This window comes from Apus apus, chromosome 13 (genome assembly GCF_020740795.1).
Source record: "Apus apus isolate bApuApu2 chromosome 13, bApuApu2.pri.cur, whole genome shotgun sequence".
Lineage (NCBI taxonomy): Eukaryota > Metazoa > Chordata > Aves > Apodiformes > Apodidae > Apus > Apus apus.
This window is the reverse complement of record NC_067294.1, coordinates 2,132,379-2,153,211: the sequence shown is the minus strand read 5'-3', so window position 1 is coordinate 2,153,211 and position 20,833 is coordinate 2,132,379. Positions and strand designations below refer to the sequence as shown.

Below are 20,833 nucleotides of genomic sequence, written 5' to 3'. Positions count from 1 at the left end.
CCAAACAGAGTCACCTGACTTACACTTTGGTTGGCCCTATTTCAGGTTCAATTCCATGTTTATAAATACATCTCACATATAACACAGTCATTTAAAAATCAATTAACTGCAGTCAGCTAAGATTTAAGAGGGTCTGAAATTGCTCTACCCTCTCTATGCAAGGCCAAATACATCGCATAAAAATTATTGGGGAAAAATAGTCATAAAAGATATAACTTGTTTGTTTGGGGTTTTTTTCTTGTTTTTTTTTTTAAATTTATTTTCATTTTCTTGGTTTAAGTTGGGTCCTAGGATCACCACTGACCTTCTTGATGCAATATTGGGCCATGAGGCAATAAAGATATTTTCCTAATGCAATGCAGGCATAAACACAGCTGTAGGACTTGGGGAATTGAGTGGAGACTTAAGTTTTCATCCCTTTAAATCAGTCCTGACTTGAACCATTGCTGGAGAAACCTGATTAATTAAGGGCTGTGTTACCCAGGCTTCAGTTCACAAACAGTCTCTTTGCTCAGGAGCATTAATTTGGGGGCAAGAATCTGTACTTGAGACTTTCTTTGAAAATCACCCTCCCATTGCTTCAAACAAGGCTACATTTTGGTTCTTTGTCTCCCACTGAGAGCAAGTCACAGCATTCAAAGTCTTGCTTTATGCCCTAAGCAGAATCTGAGCAGTAGAGTCAGTAATTCCATATCCTGGCTTAGCAAGGCAAGATATCCATGAGCAAATGGAACAATGATTAAAGGTGGCAACAATGTATTAAAAAGTATATTTTCCTGAGATTTAAGAGAAAAGAGCCTAATTAATGCTGTTAAGCACTTTTTTAAAGTGTAAAACCTGTGTCTGTATGGGGTGTAGCTTGAGCAAAGGCAGGCAGGCACCCAGCACTTACTATGTAAATTATCTCCACGCGGTGCTAAATCAATGAGTTTTCCTCCGTAGATGCTCATTCCAGGTTGCTCCCTATAATGACCTCAATTATACATGTCTTCATTGTGAAATTATGATTGCCTTTGGCGGGCTCTAAATGACAGCAGAGAAAAAGATTTCCAAGATAAAACAGCACAACAAGTAATACCTGCTCGCATTAGTATGCGCAGCTTGCAAAGGTGCAGAGCAACTCTGGCTTAACACCTTCAGAAATAAAATTGGAGCAAAGGAGGGGCCGAGGAAAATGTTCGACAATATCTTGACATTTTGAACAAGAAAAGGAATGAATAAGACTTCATGTTCTCCAATGTGTCGCCGTGGGACCTGGTATTGCAAGAGATTTAACATAAGAGCATCAGAATGGCTATGCCTGGGTCACCGCAGGTCCACGGTGCTTTGCAGCTTCTCTCAGACTGAATATAATAGCAGAGAGAAAAGGTGTGAGAGGCAGGACAGAGAGATCCTTCCCATCAATAACCTCTTGGTGCCAACTGGCATGCAAGGAGTGACCCCTCAGCCTCCTGAACGGGGGAGAAAGAAGCACAGAATCGTGGAATGAGTGCTGGGTTGGAAGGGACTTCAAAGATCATTTGGTCCAACCTTTCCAGGTAGGAAAATGATTTAGATGAGATGGTCCAGCACCCTGTCAAGATGAGTCTAAAAGTGTCCAGTGTTGGGGAATTCATCACTTCCTGAGGAGATTATTCCAACATTGATAAATATGATTGGCTAGGACGGAAACAGGTTGTATCCAGTGAATGCAGGAAGCTGTTTTGTATGCATCACCCTGCAGAATTTCCAAATGAACATAAAATTGCTTGATTTGGGGACCAAATTCCATTCCAGTCTCTGCTCTGCAAGTGAGTGCACTTTAAATATTACTCATTTGTTCTGTTCAGTGTTATACCCGTGGTAAAAATCCTTTTAACTCCTAAAGGTTTTGAAAAATAAAGTGAACAGTGTTCAACATTTAATCTAGAGGTTCTACACAAAATCATTGTGGTCACTTTAGTAATTTGGACAGATAATCCAACCAGCATAAAGCGTGACTAAGCTCTACCACTTAAGTACAAGAGTTTGAGTCTTTTAAAAGATTTTTTAAAAGCTCAGCCCTCACATGCTCTTTAATAATCCCTGTTTCCTCCCTGATACACCCAATCACATAAGGAAATCTTTTCTATGACTAGCAATAAAGCAATGACTAAAGCCCCACAAAATAATTCTGTATTAGTAGAAGGACTTTTAGATGGTAATAATGTATCCTCAAATGTACTGGTAATAATATGCCCTCAAACATACTCCCTAGAAATACTCAGCAAAGGAGAGTGTGTGTATTGTTGAAGTGGTCGGTACTAATTACAGGCTTTAACATAAAAAGTCATTTATTGGACTGATATGGTTCATCCAAGAATGGCAGCTAAGCAAGGTGTCTTCTTAATTAAAAGTTAATGTATTTTTCATTAGTGTGCTTCTAAAATGTAAACCCAGTGCTTCTCTAGCTAGCATTTGTAAGACGGGCCGGGAGCCTTCAATTCTACTGCAACAAAACACTCCAAAAATGTTGCTGAAGAGGGAGCTGATAGAAGCCCAGCGGGAGCCAGGAAACTCAAGGCAGTATGAGAAACAGCAGAGGGAATTAAGGAAAACAGCAGCAAGATGAAAAAACAATTCTCTCCTAAATGAATGACCCTCTATTTCATTTCTCCTCAAGAAAAGATGTGCTCATTAGCCCTACTGCATGCTACAAATTATTGCAATTACCAGTTTTTTTATCCTGTCAAGTGCACTCCTCATATTTCATTCATTATAAGGAGCTCTCTCTTCAGCAGAAAAACACTCCATTCTTTGCCCCTATATGCTGGCTACATGCTTCAGGCAGCTGGGTGAGGGTGGTGGGGTGGGACATCACTGCTCCTAGGGGCACTTGGTCCTCAGTGGCCACATCTGAGCTCTCCAGGAGGTACAGAGGGCAATGCAATTTAACAATGTGTTTATGTGTTCCTAGCTTTGCTGCTCTCCTGCTCAGTGACCTGGGGTGGGTAATGTTCCCTTTCCCAGTTCTCCTCCATCTCCCCATTTGGATTTTAAGGCTTCAGGTGTAGAAGCTGCTTGATGGTCCGTGTCAGGCCTTATTCTCATGTAGTGACTGTGGGAGCCACCACAAACCAGAGAACAGCAGTAAGTTGGTCAAATAGTCTAATTTTTCATCACCCATGTGTCAAACTAAAGCTACAGTTTCTTTTCAACAGCTTCCTACAACAGTTCTGGAAATACCAAGTCAGGGAGCAGCTCACAGCTGGCAGCTATGACGTGTATTGATCTCTGCAGCCTCAAGTCAGCCTCACATCTCCAGTGGCCAATGCAATTTGTGGCATGCTCAATTTACTTCTTGCTTAAGTGGAAGGTGCAGGAAGAGGCAGGAGGCAGAGCTGCTTGGTACTGCTGTACAAGCAGGTTTTACACTGTGTGTTCCCAACCAGCTGTGAGGGCAGTGCACTGCCCTGAGTGCTTTCAGGCTTCCCCAACCTACTGAGAGGGATCAAATGTTTTAGTGAACAGATTTAAGAGATTTACTGCTCTAGAGATGTTAAAGCCATTCTTCCATTAAAGAGCATGAAGAGATGGAAAGTGATCCTTGCAGAAGGAGATGCTGGAGATTTTCTGTTTTTATTCCATGCTTTTCCATGGTGTAAGCCTCATAAAAGGGTGCAGGAATTTCCCACAAAAAGTGTTAACTTTTAAGACAAAGTTATGTCTAAAGCTGTGAACTGACATTATAAAGATGAGTGTTTGCATTCACTGGAAGTCAGCTCTTGTTCAGAGGGCTGGAAGAAAGTGCATGAAGCATTTAGATCTTAGCCAGGCAGATAGACTAAGTGATACACAGACCATGTTCAGATCCTAATGACAGAAATGAGAAGCAGGTGAGGAAGATGAACAGTAATTTTGTGGTAGGTTCAATTGCCATGTCCCTTGGCTTTATTTTTTGGGATTTTTTTTACAAGGGTTTGGGATTTTTTTTCATCTCCTTGCCAAAACCCTGCGAAGTTATTCCTGGAATGGGGAAGAAGCAAGGCAGACTGGGGAAAAGGGGAACAGTTCTCTTTGTGCTCTTTGGTGTCTGATTCCTGAGTTGTTGCCTTTTGCAGAGGTGGTTCAGCTGAGCCTGCCAGAGGAGCAGAAGATCAGCCTGACCACCATCACCGTTGGCCTGAGCACCGTCCTGACCTGCGGCATCCGCGGGACTCTGCGACCTCCCATCATCTGGAAGCGCAACGGCGTGATCCTCAACTTCCTCGACCTGGAGGATATCAATGTAAGTCACTCTGGTCATTTCTTTTGTTGGGCATTCAGTATGACTTCATTTACAGATGATAGTTTTAAGGGAACAAGATTTATTTCATTATTGTTACTGGAAAACTGGAAGCTGGCCTGATATTTTAGTCTTATATGAATTATGAATATGTGTCAGGAATAAAGGCAAAGCAACGTGTGTGCAGCTGAGAGCATGGGCACTTGGAATGTGTCATCAGGAAATTAAAGCTCAGAATGGTAGTTAACCCAGCACTTACGTTGCCTTGGTACTTCATCCCTTTTTGCTCATTCAGTTTGTTGCAACCTGTGGCCCACAGACAGCAGCCCTGGAAACCCAGGACTCCAGCAGCTCTACAGACCATTTACTCCTCAGGGATCCCATTCCCAGTACAAAGAAATGGGTTCATGGAGAGCACGAAACAATACATTTATACAACACATTTATAGTAGGCAATGAAACCTCTCCTCTATCTAAATCACATAATACATTTTTATCTCTGTTCCTCCAGTTTCACTAGCCTTTCAGCCAATTCTCATATCTCATTCCTCTCCTACTATTTCTGATGAGCATTTTAAAATCTGGGATTATTCAGCAGGGTGTGACAATGCCCTTGCAGGAAAGAAGACAAATGTCTCTTAACTCGTGGTGTTGGTCTGATGTGCAAGTCACAGTTTGTAGTAAAGACAATACCTGAATGATGGTATAAACTTACTCATTTATTTAATAACATTTAATTACAGAGAGAGTGGAAAGTAGTGTACGAAAAATACAGTGTGTATTTCATTTCTCTTTGCATTAAAGTACACAGTAAATCAGGTTTTATTTTAATTACACTGCAGCAAGAGTTGATTTATATTTTTGCTCAGCTTGTGTTAATTTGATAACCACTCAGTTTGGAGTTGTTAAAGTCAATACTACAGCTCCCAAAATTGTTGTGTATCCAGGATTGCTGAAATGTGAAAAATCCTTGTTTCACTCTTCTGCATTAGTACATGAAATTACAGCATATCAGACAGAAATTCCTGCACCTTGTTATTTGTTGACTCTACCTTAGCAGGAAAATTGTGTGCCCTATGTATAGGTGATTACTGTGTGCCCAAAATCAATATTTCTAACCATCTAAACATTTTTAATTGCAACCAAAGCAAGCATTACCCTTTAAAAATGCATTTATTGTCACCATTGGGAGCATGACATTGAGATGTGACATAAAGCCAGCAAACTTCCCACTGGATCCTGACACGCAGGATTGCACAGCCAGCCCAAGGCTGCTCTACCTGACCAGATTCCTCACAGACATCCTTCAGTGACAGGGTTAGAATAATGACCTTAGAGTTACTGGCACTAAAACTGCCTGGAGAGCTGCCCAGCTGCCACACGCAAGGTCAGGGGCTCCCTGCTGCGGTGGGAGCCTGGCAGGGCCATGTGGGTGGCTGCCCTGGCAACTCACTGCCTGTACCACTCTCTGCAAATGCTCTTCAAACCAGTTTCTTGGCACAGAGTAAGCTTTGTGAAGATTACACACACTCTCAGTGTGCTTAGTTTAATCTGCAGTGAGCAAATCCAACAGCTTTGTGCAACCATGGTCTAGAGAGGGCCTTTTCTTTTGAGCGTTGTATTCTCTAGATAGTCTGAGGTGTTGTGTTTTTAGGGTGAGCTTTCTTGGTGGGTTTAGAAGAGAGGTTCAGCTGTTCTGAAATCTTATTTCCACACACTACAGAGGCTCAAGAGAGGTCTCTGAATTATTATCTTTTTTACAAAAAAATAAGGAAATTCCAAGTATTAATCTCACCTTTATGAGATATTGGTTATCATCACATTAATCTTAAGAGATTAAAAGTTCACATGTGAACTGGACACAAAAATACAGTACAGGAATTGGAAAAGAAGCACATCTTTGAAGGGCAGCTAGCACATAGCTCTGGGGCTTCATTTGCAACTCCTGCTATGTTAAATAGAATCTTGAGGAGCATGCTTTCAGGCTGAAATGGCAGTTCTTCCCTAATTTAGTGCCACCCAAGTGGATTTCTGGTTTACTTATAAGTAATTCTCTTTCTCATTGGTTATTAAATGTTAAGAGAAAGAGTTATATTCTTGTATATGAACTGGTTCCTGAATGATTTAACACCCCCTTGGACAGTCCCATGAAGCAGTACAAAAATAATCACTTTTTTATCTGTTTGAACTAGTGTATCACTGAGAAATTGTATCAAAGGAGCATTCTGAGATTCTTGCATGAGAAAAACAGATTTATGCTTCAATTTTAATGTTTCACATGTCAGTTTATGATCTCTATCACCTTGTCATACACCACCTGCTACTAGGGTGCATCAACTTTTTTCTATCTAATAAACACCTCCACACCTTTTTCATCTTTAATGAAAGTGTAAAGTGTTTGAGGTTCTGTATATGTCACTGCCATCTGCGTTCTGGTCTGGTTACTTGAAGTGACACAGTTGGGGGATTACCATCTTTTATTTTCCCTCTTCCACCTTGGGCAGTCTGTAGGACTTGGATCTGTCCCCTCTCTGGCTACCAAGGACAGGCACCTCCATGTCTGAGCCCTTGTTCCTAGCAGGGATGAAGAGATGGTCCTTCAGCTGGTAAATTCAGTCTTTTTATTTAGATTAATCACAACTTTAAAATCTAGCAGCAACATGTACTTAGAGGTTTACAGTGTGACAATGTGTGGAGCCCAAGAGCATGGGCTGGGACAGGTGGCAGCAGATGCTTCAAAGCTTCCACTTCTCCTAGGTACAGAAACTCACATTAAACAATAATCTATTTACAGGCATTGGCAGCACGAAAGTAAAGGCAGTGTGCTCCTTAATACACTTGAAGTCAGTAAATTAAATTACTTCAGTTTTCTTCTAGTGTGCCTTAAGCAGAAACTCAATTGAATTTTGGCTTTCCACAATAAGGGTAGCAATTTGGCTAATTGGAAGTGCAACAGGAGATTAATTGTACCTTTTTAACTTCAAGAAAATCCTCCCTGCTCCTGGCGTGGTGGTAATCACATACAAACCTACAGGATAGTCACACACATGGAAAAATCCTTGTATTATATTTCAATTAAACTCATTCTCCTCTAAATGCTGATTCACAAAATCAGATGAAAATAGAAACCCAGCTGTGGGGAAAAAAAAATAACAAAACAGAATCGTTCCAGCAAGGTATGAGAACAGGAGAGGCAGGGCTAAAAGGCCTTTGTGGCTTTATCCCCTCCAGATTCTTGACAAATGTGGTATGAGAAACTTCACTGTGTTTCAGATTAATACTAGAAGTGACAAAGATGGTCCACAAAAACCTAGATAATCCTAAATTTACATAGAACTGAGAGGCTGAAGATTACTGTAAAGCCTGCTTGTTGAAGTGCATTACTTAAATCATTTTTATGTGATACCTTGATTGGCAACAAAATACTAATAACTTTTTATTGCTCTTTTAATCAGAAGCCTTCATAAGCAACATTATTAATAATTTGTCTTGTCCTGTCTGTGAGGAATGCTGTTAATGAGTTGTCACATAGCTACTGCAAAAGTGCCATCTTAATGGTACATGTAATTAAATAATTTTTCTTGCAAACATTTAGGATTGCTTTTAGCATAGAAATATCATTTATCCATAAATTACCCATCCATATTATTCATCCATTAGAATTCTCTTTGCAGCTGCACTTTAAAAAAGTAACATCAACTTTTCTCATGCAGAAAATAACTATAATGTAGCTGAAACTGTTGAGATTGTGATAGCTCCAAATTGATTTCTGACTACAAATAGTGAAGTGGTTAAAATGTGTCATCTTCCACAATAATATACTTTTGTCCCCTAGGAACAAGCAGGATGTTTTCCTAAATCTGTTGTTATGAAAGCATTCCTTGATTTGAAAATATACTAAACTCCTCGTGGAGTCAGATGTACTTATTCAGTATTTACAGGGTATTGTTTCACATGATTCAACATCATCTGCAGAGAAACAAATACATTTGTAAACAAAATTTATAAACAAAAGATTATGCTCCAGAAGCATGGTGGAATCATAAACAGACAAGAGAGGAGAGAGTATTACCATAAGAAAACAAATGTTATGGAATACAGGTGGATAAGAATCTGGTGAATTACCAAGTGTAATGCAGGTAGCTGTAATATTAATTCATTAGTATTCATTTCAAATTAATCCATACATTTTACCTCAAATCTGCATTAGATCATTGGTTCAAAAAAAAGCTTTTCATTGCAGATTGTGGACGTTCAGGTTTCTTCATTTCTACCAAGTTTTTTCTCTGTTCAAATCAGAGTTTCAGAAATTGCACAGTGCTTATGGTAACTTGGGTCTTTGCAGGCTCTAAAACATAGGTTGAGTGGAAAATTAATACTTAGAGTGTTTTCAGGATGTGTATCTAATCTCTCACTTTGCTTTCATGAAGATCACTGAACTTGCATCCACTTGTGCCCTCGGTGGATTAGCTCGTTTTTGGGTCTCAGACCAAAGTTTGTAGGCTATGATTGCACAGCCAGAAGTACCTTCACAGAGAGTTGTTCACTGGCCCTCAACAACCAGGGGCTTCACCTTCCTAAACATCCTGGTGTGGAGGAAGATGTTACTCCAGGGTGGTTTTGTTTTGCTTGCATTTTTAGAGGCATGTGGGGCACACACATTGGGACAGTTTTGAGAAACCTGAGCTGTTAGATGGACTCTCCTAGACATGAATCCCTCAGGCTGGGTGTTCTAACAGAAAAGCAGAACTACGAGCATAGCTGGGGTTTGCTAAAAATGAGCAAGAAGGAAGGAGTGAGCCCATCTGATGCAAAGTATTAAGGTAGCTAGACTGGCACACTTGAAAAAATGCATTAGAAAAAAAACTGAGAATGAGATGAATTAGGACTCCCTGAAATCAGTTGTACTCTCTAGTATCTGCTCTGTTGGAATGGATAATTGAATTACAGACCAAAATCCATGAATCCCAGTTATCTACCTCTGTACTGTAGGGAGAAAGTTGGAGATTATTAATATAATTTCCTCCCAGGATTGGTACTTATCTGTTCAGTCATGGTCTTTGCATTTCTCTGAAGTGTCCAGTACATCCATTTAAGAGAAACATTTTAACTAAATCCCTGGTATGCAAACTCCTCCCTTTCAGCAGCTCTGGCCAGAAGAGCTACCACTGATTTCCCTCGTATTGTCTCTTAGTTTCTCAGGACAGAAAAGCTATCCATTTTTATCTATATTATAATGCACAACTATCTAACAAGTTCATTTCCATATGTTCCAAAAACTTTCCTGGCTCACCAGCAAAGTCTTATGTTGTGCAAAGTTCTTGGAGCAGAAAAACAAGAAAAAATAAATTAATGCCCCATCAGACTGTGTTTGCTATACTTTTCTGGCATTTGCTTAAGGCTGAATTTTTCTCCATGTAAATTACTGAAGTGATAGCATGTATAAAACCAAGAACAAATAATATTAATGAAGCATAAGTCCTCAGCTTGTCTCTGGAAATGAATAATTAAAAGCACCAAAGAAAGTGATTTAAGAGCCCATGACTGATTTAGTTTTTATTATTTTTATCTGAATCACTCATGAATCTATTGTAAAAAAGATCAGAGACATTTGATTAGTGAGAAGTTCTTTCCAAAGGGTTAGTCATTGTGGTAGATTTTGCATAATAAGCATCTCATTAAATGCTTGGGTACGTTTTGTTTTAGAATCCTGTAAACACGGTCAGAGATTTCTAGGGCTCTGGGGATCAGACAAGCTTTTTAACGTGAACTTGTTGAATCAGTTTAGTTGTTGTGTTGATTACTATGAAATTGTGATTGTGTTTGTCTTTGTCTGCTGGAAAGTCTGTGACACCAGCCTAGCCCCAGTGCTGGGACTGGTTTTGTCAGTAGGGAAGGTTTTCAGTTTCCCTGGGCTTGGCAGGAAGGGCTGAAAGGGAAGGGTTTAGAAGCGAAGATGGTGACAATAATAATACTACTATTAATAATGTTAATATTATTTAACATTATTATAACAGTATGTTAACATTAATGTTAACATTATTTAGAAAGAGATCCCAGCATCTGATGGGATTCTCCTAAAGGAAACCACTCGGGGAGCTCCATTCCATGGGACAGGTGCTGGGAGTTGGGGAGCTCATCTGCTTTTGTGCCACTGGGACTTGTTGTTCTGTTCCTTCTTCCTATTTTTACCCCTAAGGCGAGTCTTCCCCCCACAAATAACTGGAAGTTATCCTACAAAAATATTAAGCCTGGAAATCAAATTTCCTGGAAAACAAGAAATTTGCCAAAAATGTAAAGCTTTTAAATATGTTTCCATTCTGTATTGAAACAACCCCAAGAATGGGAAAAAAGGTGGGTGGGCAGTGCCTGCATCCCTGGGCATTGGCCAGTGTGGCTCCCTCTTCCCCAGCTGCTCCCTGGGTGTCAGAGCAGGAGATTTGTGGCATTACTGTCACACAGTGGATTTCACTTGAGACAGAATGTGAAGGAGATTTACAAGCAATATGCAATGTTTTACACATTTCTAAGTGTGGTGTCTCCGAGCCGTGGCAGATTGCATGGCCAGGGAATGCATTAGAGGGGAGGAATGGGATAAATAAATATGAAAAATCTTCTCTTTGGAGAGACTGATGCCTTTGGTAATCGGTGCTGATGGAAAGGAAATACAATACACACACAAAAAAAAAAAAAAAGAAAAAAAACACATACCTGTGTGCTAGGATCTGCTTTGTTATTTTTTCAAATTGACTGTATGCAGTAGTTACTTCTTTTGTTGTTTAGGTTTTTTCAGATTACTGAGCTGTTATCAATTTAAAATGCAGGGTCGTGCAATTTTTTTTTTTTAATGCTGAAAAGCTAAAACCTATTCTGAGATCACTTAATCAGTCCTTTATTTGAAGGGTATCTGGGAGACATAAAAGAAGCTTATGAAGGGCAGAGAACTTTTTATTCCAAAGAGGGAGAGGAAACATCAGGCAAACTGCTGGAGAAGTCAATTTATCATCTGCCACTGGTCGACCTTATCAATTATAAGCACAGCTTGGTGATTATTTTTTTTTTTTTAGCAGAACGTGTAATGTTATTTTATAATGAAATTCATAAAATAGAGGTGATGAACATCTTATCCTTATCTGGCTGCTTTGATGCAAGGCTCATCAGTTTCATAGAATGGTTTGGGTCACGTGGGACCTTTAAAGGTCAGCTTGTCCAACCTCCCCCAACTTTGTGGGTGTTCCAAGGGTTTCTGCCTCTTGGTCACACTTTTTCATCACTTCTATTTTGTTCTCTTCACAAGAAAATTTCCCTTCAGTGGCCAAGGATGAAAATCATGCTCCGCAAGTTTTCTGCCTTTCTCCTGGTTGCCTGTGCTGTGTCATGGGTTGATATATAAAAATGCCTTTTCAGCTCACAGTTGCACATTACTGGGGGTCCCATCTCCTGGGGGATGTGCAGCACTCGCTGCCTTACTCCTGGACAGCCCTGAGACACTCAGCTTTATGGGTAGGAGACTTTTAGGGAGAGAAGAATTACATCACATCATTTTCATAGATGTTTATGGTTCCCTTTGGCTGCTTTCAGGCTTGTGGTGACATGGAAATCTGGTTTTACGTAAAAAAGGCTCTGAAAAAAAAAGTCAAAGCACAGAAGAAATGTTTCCTCTGCCTTTTTCCAGCATGAATTCTTGCTGTTCCCTCTACCCACCCCCTCCTCTTCCCTGCCAGTTATGTTCTCTTCTTCTCTAACCTTCTCTCAGCAAGATTATAGGTTCATGTTCATGTTTGGATGGTGGGATGGAGTCTCTAAGCATGTTTTGTGCTAACCAGTTTTTGAGAACTTTTTTTCAAACAGCTCCCATGTGCCTTTTTTGAGAGGCAAGGTGTCCTCATCAGCTGCCAGGGCGAATTTACACCCTGCTTAATCTAGTGGAAGTGACAAGAGATGCACTGGAGCAGCTGCTGGGAGCACCCAAAGGCAGCACAGACGGAGGGAGCCAGGTCTGCCATGGGTAGTAAGATGTAGAGTTAGAAGCTATTGAGGAATCAAAGACTGATCATTTCCTAATGCTCTAGGGCTTGGGTTTTACAACACTTCCAAATACACCTTTATAAATTATAGTCAGAAAGTGCTTGTGCATAAGAACGTGTGTGTATGTATAAAATGTAATCGTGAAATCATAGAATCATTAAGGTTGGAAGGGACCTCTGAATGTACTAATTATATCGACAGGGAAACACAGCCATGAGCTGTAATAAGCAAACACACAAGAAGAGTCATTACCTTGTTAGAGAATTCAGAATTCTTGTTGTAGCAACAAAAGTTTCAGTATTGAACCTAAATTTCATAATCGTTTTTTTTCCTTTCCACATCTACTACTGGCCATTCTTACTGATGTTGTGCTCTTAAAGGAATTTACTGCATGTGTGCAAGTTCTAATGCAGGGCAGATCATTTCTTCCTATGCCTGACATAAATGATATGGTGTTAACCTGAATCATCTTTGGTAATCCTCCTTAAGTGCTAGAATTCAGAAACTAGTTTTTAAAAGTCATAAACTATCCTTTTACCAAGAGAGGCTTCTCCTTACAAGAAAAATGCATTTGGAGAGGAATAGAATAATGCTGTAATCTTGCAGTTTGATTTTTTCAAGGGTCTTTACTTATATTAATACATTCGTATGCATTGGAAAAAAACAGATTGTCCATAAAAAGACAATTACAGAGCACAAACCAAGCATTCATAATATTTTTCTGAGACATCTTAAACAAAGCAGCATACTTAGAACAGTGATGATTTTATTGTCCTGTTTTTCCACTGCTCCTTATAAACCATTCTGTAAAAGTAGCCATCCTGATTTTATTGATCTAACTCAGTTTGAGTTGCTTTGGGATTAACTTTAAAAACTGTTAAGTCCCCTCCACTGCAGGCATTTTCTCTATCTCACAAATATTGTTTGCACAGGGTTGATATCTTTTCCATTTGCAGTTACTCATGCGTCTTTGCTTTGCATCAGGAAAGATCTAGCTGACCAGAAAACAGGCAGATGCTTGAAATGGGAATTTTTGAGTAGGTATTTGCAATAACATTTTTTGATAGCTTAGCCAGTTTATCCGATGGTGAGGATGCCAAATCTGCCTGCCACCCAAGGTGGCAGCAGTATCTGAGGTGGTTTTGATTACAGGCCATGAATGTCAGGAATATGTATGGATTTACTCTTATTCTTTATAACTGTTCACACATTTGCACACTGGGACAGCACATGCCTCAGGGTAGCAGGGAGCAGAACCAGGGCAGTCATGTCTGTCCCCTTTCCAGTCAAGGTCTGTGCTTCAGGAAGGGTTGTTGCTCTGCCTCTAAACTCTGCATTCCTCAGTGCTCACTCTCAGTCTCCCTTGTAACATGTCTAAAAATTGGGCAAGTTCCCAAACTTCGTTCCCCCTGCCAGTGCTGGCCTGTGACTGAGAGGAGGGACAAGAAGACATTTCTCTGGTGCCACACAGAAGTTATTGGAGAAGATTCAAAAGCCAGCAGAAGCAGTGCCAGATCAGTCCCATACTGCAACAAGATGGGCTACTTTGTACTTTTCTCTAAGGGTGCCAACTGGCATTGCAAGTCTGCATCAGGATTGAAACTTCCTTCAAAAAATGTTCAAAATGTAAGGGCTGGAAAGGAAAATACAAAACTGTAAAGCCAATTGCTCTATGAAGAGGCAGGAAAAGTGCAACACAAGAAACCCCAAATAGTTTTGATTTAGACAGCAGCCTATCTGATGATCTAACAGCTCCTGCGCATAACTTCTCAGTCCTTGGCAGGGGGTTTGGCAGTAACAGCACAGATGAGGATGGTCCCTTGTAGCATTGGACCTGCTGTGGGCACAGCAGGGAATGGAGCAGCATCGGCACCTCTGAGCACACATTCCCTTTCTTCATCACAAAGACTTTGGGAGACTCAAGTTCTTGACTCCCAACCAGCAGAGAACACTTGCATTCCTCTTTTATGCTACCCATGCTGGTAGGTTTGATCAAGCCATGCTGGAAGACCCTGGACGTGAGTTTTCACCTTCTCCCCCACTCCAGTGCTATGCTTCCATGTCACTCCAGGTGGCTCTGCTGGACAAGGGTGGCAGAAGGCAGGACATTGTGCAAGGTTTATCCCCACATGCCCCTTGGCTACAGGCTGCTTTTCCATCTACAGGATGGAATTTTGAAAAGGAATCCTTAGGTTTTCAGGAGCAAAACTGCCCTTCAGCACTCACTGTTGTACCAGGTTTCTGCCACCCGAGTTCTACGTTGAATTTTGCTGTACCTTTGCAGTGAAACTCTGCAAAGTGTTTAGTTTAGCATGGGAATAAGAAAAATCATTCTCTAAGCTCATTAACTGTTTTTTAAATGTATTCGTCTGGGTTTACATAGAAGTACAAAATTCTGGAGCTGCAGAAAGCCTAAATGTTAATGGAGTAACAAGAGAAGCTGATTCAATCACCCATCAGTGCTGTGGTTCTGTAACTATAATTTGAAATCAATTCCTAAGCAGGGCACTTACACAAAATATTCAAGTGCCAAAGCCTCTCTACTAACTCATATTCTCCCCATCTATAATCAAAAACTGAAGTAATGCAAAAACACATCTAGGAGGATGAAAGGGATAAAGAAAGATCCTTGTCAAGCAGTTACAGATGAAAGCAAGTTTCTTTGAGAAAATGCTTTTTTTCTTCTTCCTTGTCTCCTGCCTAGGATATTGTCTGAGATAAGTGACGAACTATTTTGGTTCTTTCTCATGAAGTCTCAAGGTTACAGAACATTTTCTAAGAACCAGCATAGATGAAGGAAACCTTAACCCCCCAAAGTTAGTATTTTAAACATCTGAGGTTAACTGGTAGATATTAAATTCCCCCATAAATTAAACAGCTTGCCATCTTTTTATGTGCAAAAAGCACCTTGTTAGCAACCGGCACAAAAGTTCATGTTCTCAGATGAGTTACTTTGCCTTACTCTTAAATTGCTGCTCATTTTCTCCCTACGTGTTGATTTATGAACTTTAAAAGCTCCTGTTCAAAATTCAAGCTGTGTTCCCAAGCTGTGCTGCTATCAACACCACTGCACAGGTAGCCTCCCTTCACATGCTGTTTTAAAGTGTTCTTATAGTAACAGTAAGGCACCTTTCCTGTCTTTTGTTGCATACAGGATTTTGGAGAAGACGATTCCCTCTACATCACCAAGGTAACAACTATTCACATGGGCAATTACACCTGTCATGCCTACGGCTACGAAGAGCTGTATCAGACCCACATCCTTCAGGTGAATGGTTAGTAAATGGCATATATGACAATCCATGAAAACATTCCCGTAAGCAAAGTTGTGTGTTAATCTCATTTGCTCACCAAATTGCCTGTGTAGGAGAGCGACTGCAGCTCGCTCAGGGTTTGCTCACTCGTGCTGTCACATGGGCAATCAAAAAGAAAGGTACCAAGGGAGGGGGGTGTATAATTACCTGGGCTTCAGCACATATCCTAATGGTAAAACAAGCTGTCAGTAACCTTCCCATAGAGTTAAGAACAGTGTTTCAAAGCATCTCTTAGGCTAATGACTACTTCTGTCAGCAGAAGTGTTGCTTCAATAATTTCTTCTGCCAGAAAATAGTTTCTGTTGCGTGAAATAACCCAGGACATTTAAATAAATACAGCACAGTGATTCCAAAACCAGCTAATTCCCAGCTATGTATCAGATTATCACCTGGCTGTAGTCAGCTTGGTTGGCTGGGAGCTATTTACATTGGCTCAAGATCTGGCCCACTGGGTTGTAAAATGAGGGCAAAGCATTTTACGGGGGAGAGAATCACAGGGGCCATATTCCTTGTTCACTTCCATCCCCTGGATGTTATATTTGTGCTTGGTGGAGCTTACATTCAGGTGTTTACTATCCTTCTTCTGACCTCAAACTCAGTCAGTCAGATTTAGCTTAAAATTACATTAACTTAATCTGGCTTTTCACTGAGAGACCAGCCATGGAGTATCCACATCCCCAGCTGCAAAATCATTGTCCACCTTCATATTTGCATGTGTTAATACAACCAACTGTACCTGCAGAACAGGAGACAGGGTAACCTGCTGCTCACTATGGGTAGGTTTGATGTGCTCTGGTATGAGAGCATGTAGTTTTATAGGTAAATTCAGTAACTTTATTACAGCGATATATTATAAGCAAAATTAACATTTGGTTCTTTCTCTGTACGTGTGCAGACCTCTATGAAGCAGAGCTGTCAACTGGTAAGAGCAGACAGGTACACACAGGCTAATAGAGAGGGGCTGACACGAGGAGAAACAGTAAAAAAGGAGTATTTATGCAGTTTAAGAGGCACCGTGGTGGTTGTGGGGTTTGGGTTTGACTGCAGCTCAGGTCTTCTGGATGTAAGTGCTCCCCACCCACAGTGAGTACCTGGAGGGGAGCACAAAGCTTCCAATTGATTTGAATGAAACCTGACTTAATGTTTCTACATAATAATTTGTCATCTTTTGAGATAGTAAACTGCAAAGTCTCGACAGTGTGGATAACTAGATTGTGCATGCTGCAGCTGGGAAAATAGGTTTCCTTCCTCAAAGTGCTATTTGTTTGATGAATGGCAGTTGAAAGAAAAGCGAGTTAACAACTTAATCCTGTGTATATTATGTGATATATTATGAAGCCTGGATGGAGTTTAGTTGGCAGACAACAATGTAGACTTTATCATCACTGAGAATATAAGGCCCAAAGGCTTTGAAACTAAAACCAGAATGAGAGGAAAGGTGGATAGACCATGGGGAGGGGTTGATTTGTTTCACACTCATGCCTGCCACTTAGGTTTAACTTGTTGAGAGATCCCACTTTCTTTTTAAATGGAAGTTTCACACCACCAGCTGCATGTGTTTTTTCGTATTAATACAAGAACACTGTTATATGAAAAAAAACCCAATACTATCCATGTTGGATTTTAAGGTTGTTATATAGTTACTAAATACTACAAAAAATGCCATGCATTTTGGTATCAACCCAGGCTTGCTGAAAACGTTGCACCCACTTTTCCAGTCCTGCTAGCTAAATGCAGTAATTAAATATGAGTTTTTAATATTCACTGGGAAGAAGAAGCTGGGGAGGAAATAGGACAGCAAGATTCATGCCCATCTTTTCCAGTTATTTGAATGAAGAGCTTTAAGAATCAGACCTGATTAAAATCAGAACTCAAAACCAGACTCTACCAAAACTAGAGATGTTAAACAAATAGGAATATGGCAAGAGTCATGATTCAAGAAATCTTTGCCTTACAGCATCTGATATTCCCATATGAGCCATCAGGCTTTGCAAAGCTGGGTTGTTGCAGGTTTTGGGGTGGGTGTCTGGCTGCCCACGTCACTAAATTCTCTCCTTTTCTGCCTGCATCGTGGGTTTCTCCAGCAGCTGATGTTGGGGCAACAGCACTGATGACAGGACAACATTGCTTACCTTCAGATACATGGTGAGGCTCCAGAGGCAGAGCCCTGCTCAGAAAATCCTTTTCTTTTTTTCAGTAACTTAAAGGACAAATTGAGGAATTTGTTTTGACAGGAGTAGAGGGAAGAAACTGAGCCAAGCTGAATTGAGTGAAGATGCTGAGAATCTAAGTATAGTTGATGGGCTCTGTGCAGCACTGGGGATTGTCTCTGTCTGTCTGTATCAAACTGAAAACTCCATCTTCAACATGGGAGTTTTTTGTTCCTTTTCTGTGTTGGACTGAAACAGTAAGAGAATGTGACAGAACCATGTCAGCCAGCGCTCGGGTGTATCTACTCGCCTATCTCCTCCAGGGAGGGACTGATACTCTTGTAACATCAAAAACCCAGGGTTTTTTACTCTGTGAAAGAAATCAGAATGTGGTTTTTGTTATTTTTTTTCTTTTGTTAAAGAAAACTCCATGTTTCTCTCTCAGGAAAGAGAGAAAGGAGAAGCAACTGGAAGTATTAGAGTTTATTCCCAATTCTCCCCAAGCTCCCTGTGTCTGTGATGGCAGGTCCCAACTTTTAGACTGTGTTTTAGTTCATTTGGTATTTTTTGAAGCTACAGTAACTCTTTCCATGTCCTTTGTTCCTTTTTCTAACCCCTGGGACCTGACTTACTGAGGCCCATCAGTCCAGCTTACAAAATATTTTCCTTTTATTGCCTTTTTCTCCTTAAACTGATCTGAGCCTAGTTATATGCACTCTCTTCACGTGCTTTTATCCAATGTTATCTTTATCTTACTTTCTCTTCTGTCTCTTTCTAAAATGTATCACTGGTATGTAACTGCTCATTGATTAGGTGATACAGGAAATTAGCAAATATAAACTTAAATAGAAAGCTTAGAGACCAATTTTGGAAAAATCAAGTATCTGAGATTCAGAGCTCTAATTGAATGCATTACAGACTAATCAAATGTATCAGAAGCTTTCCCATAGAAAGCTTTGATTTCAGTCTAGTATATTGTCATGGTTTTCTTTTCTTCCTCAAGGAAATAAATTCGCTTCATCACAGTAAAATCCTGCTGGAACGTGGGCAGGTGCTTGTCTACCAGATGAGTGTTCAAGGCCAGGCTGGATGGGGCTTGGAGCAACCTGGTCTAGTGGGAGGTGTCCCTGCCCATGGCAGAGGAATGGATCTAGATGATCTTTAATATCTTTTCCAACCCAAACCAGTCTGGGATTCTATGAATGCCCCAAACCACTGGCTCATGTATTCTAGGCAAAAAGCATCAAGCACACATGTGAAATGCCGTCTTGATGTGACATTTGGTGTGGTGGGTTTGGGTTGAGCTCATCAATCTCATAATTCACAGCAGTGGCAGAGTTTAAGTCAGTGTATTTATTCAGCTGGACTTTAATGTCTTTGGAAGGAAAGAACATGCTAAAAGGCAGCACAAAGTTTAAGGATGAAAAATTCATCCTGCATGCTGGTATCTTTGATCAGGAGAAGGCAAGCATGGCAGGAAAGTTATGTTCTCTCCTACCTGTGGATATTGCTTGGGAAATGTGTACAGCAAACACTAACTGAAGGGAGGAAAAGCCATTTATCACTTTCAAGAGGAAAAAGAGTTGCTGAGGATAAAGAGTCACATAAAATTGTAATCAACTATGAAAACTGGTAGTTTGCAAATCAAGAGGCTGCTGAGTGTAGGGCATCCTTTTCCTTGGCTCTTGCACTCTGAAAAACATCAGCATAAATCAGAGTATTGTATTTCTTGAAAACAATTTTTAAAAGCCGTGCAATCCTCGACCCAATTATAAGGGTCCAAAAGGACAAATTTTCCACTAACAGAGAGGTACTTTAAACACAGGATATTTTTTTTTAATATGGCTTTTCAAGACAAAACATAGAATGCTGCAAACTCCTTCTAAATCATAAATTGAAAGATTGAAACATCTCGAGTGAATGCTTAATCTAGCAATTATTATTAAGCCCTGGAGTATGTAGGTCCTAGAGTAGCAATGTCTTTGGGGTTTGATACCACCATCTGTGCTCATCCTGTGCTTTATCACCTGAGCAGTTTTATTGTAATGAATCAGTCTGCTCACGAGTAAGCTACTACTCAATATGCAGTAGTAGGCTATCTACCCCATCTCTTACTTGTTTGAATGCCTCTTTTTTCCTACTTTGCTTAAGATAATAGCATTTTTATATTACCTTGGCTGCACACGCAGTAATGGCTAGCAATGATATATATTCACCAGGGGAAACAGCAAAGGATTATCCGTATATTCACAGTTTGGAGCTGAAATCTTTGCAATTTTAAAGGAAAATGTGCTTACTTGGAATGGATTAATTTGTAGCAAGGACAATAAAAATGCATTCTGCAGTTTGCTGTTATCACAAGGCAGTTGCATGCAATGCTTTACCTGTGCAATGAATTATGTAAGACAAGGGAGAAGAAATAAAAAGTATAAAAATGGAAGGAGCAGGAAAATTCCAAGAGAGCAGGCATGGAGATGAAACACATTTTTGTAGGTGAAAACAAGCAGTTTCCTAATGAATCACTCTTGAAAAGACACCTTGCTGTAATTTCAAGTTAAACTAATGTTCCTGTAGAACATTGATTCAGTGTCTGTGATCTCTGAGCTACTTTTTACAATATAAATCCCTTGTGTTTTCAGCTCTGCAGCTAAAATATGTGGATCATTCACATGCAGACTAACATGGTATGAGGCAAAAAACTGAGAAATGTGAGTAGTGACAGTGCCCTGTTTGTAGGAAGCATGATCCTTGAGGCAGTCACTGGAAATGCTGACATGAGTGTCCATTCTAAATGAGTCATGTAGGCTTTTAATGGGGCTCAGTTCCTAAGTCATTTTGTTCTAAAAATGTTACTAGTGGCAAGCAAATCATAGGTGAGACAAGCATTGGGTGCAGGGCCTTCATAGCACTCTGTCAAAGTGGACCAAAATTACTATCTTTATCCTACCGTGCCTGGAGACACTGACTCAGACCAATTTGATTTTCTGAGGTGCAGACAGGATTGGAAGCTCATGACTCTCAGTATTATTCCCCTGAATTGCTTGGGCACTGTCCCTTAAATGGAGGTGGCTCTGGCAGGTGCCAGTCATCTCCACCAG

The 20,833-nt window shown here is 40.3% G+C and overlaps 1 protein-coding gene across 4 annotated transcripts in view; it reads left to right on the top strand.

The window, feature by feature from the left end:
• Positions 1–20,833, top strand: part of FSTL4 (follistatin like 4) — a 206,909-nt gene that overhangs the window by 166,988 nt on the left and 19,088 nt on the right. For all 4 annotated transcript variants that reach the window (XM_051631294.1, XM_051631292.1, XM_051631293.1 and 1 more), the window contains exons 7-8: positions 4,080–4,246; positions 15,426–15,546. In XM_051631294.1, coding sequence (XP_051487254.1) covers positions 4,080–4,246; positions 15,426–15,546 — 288 coding nt within the window. The remainder of the gene's footprint in view (positions 1–4,079; positions 4,247–15,425; positions 15,547–20,833) is intronic.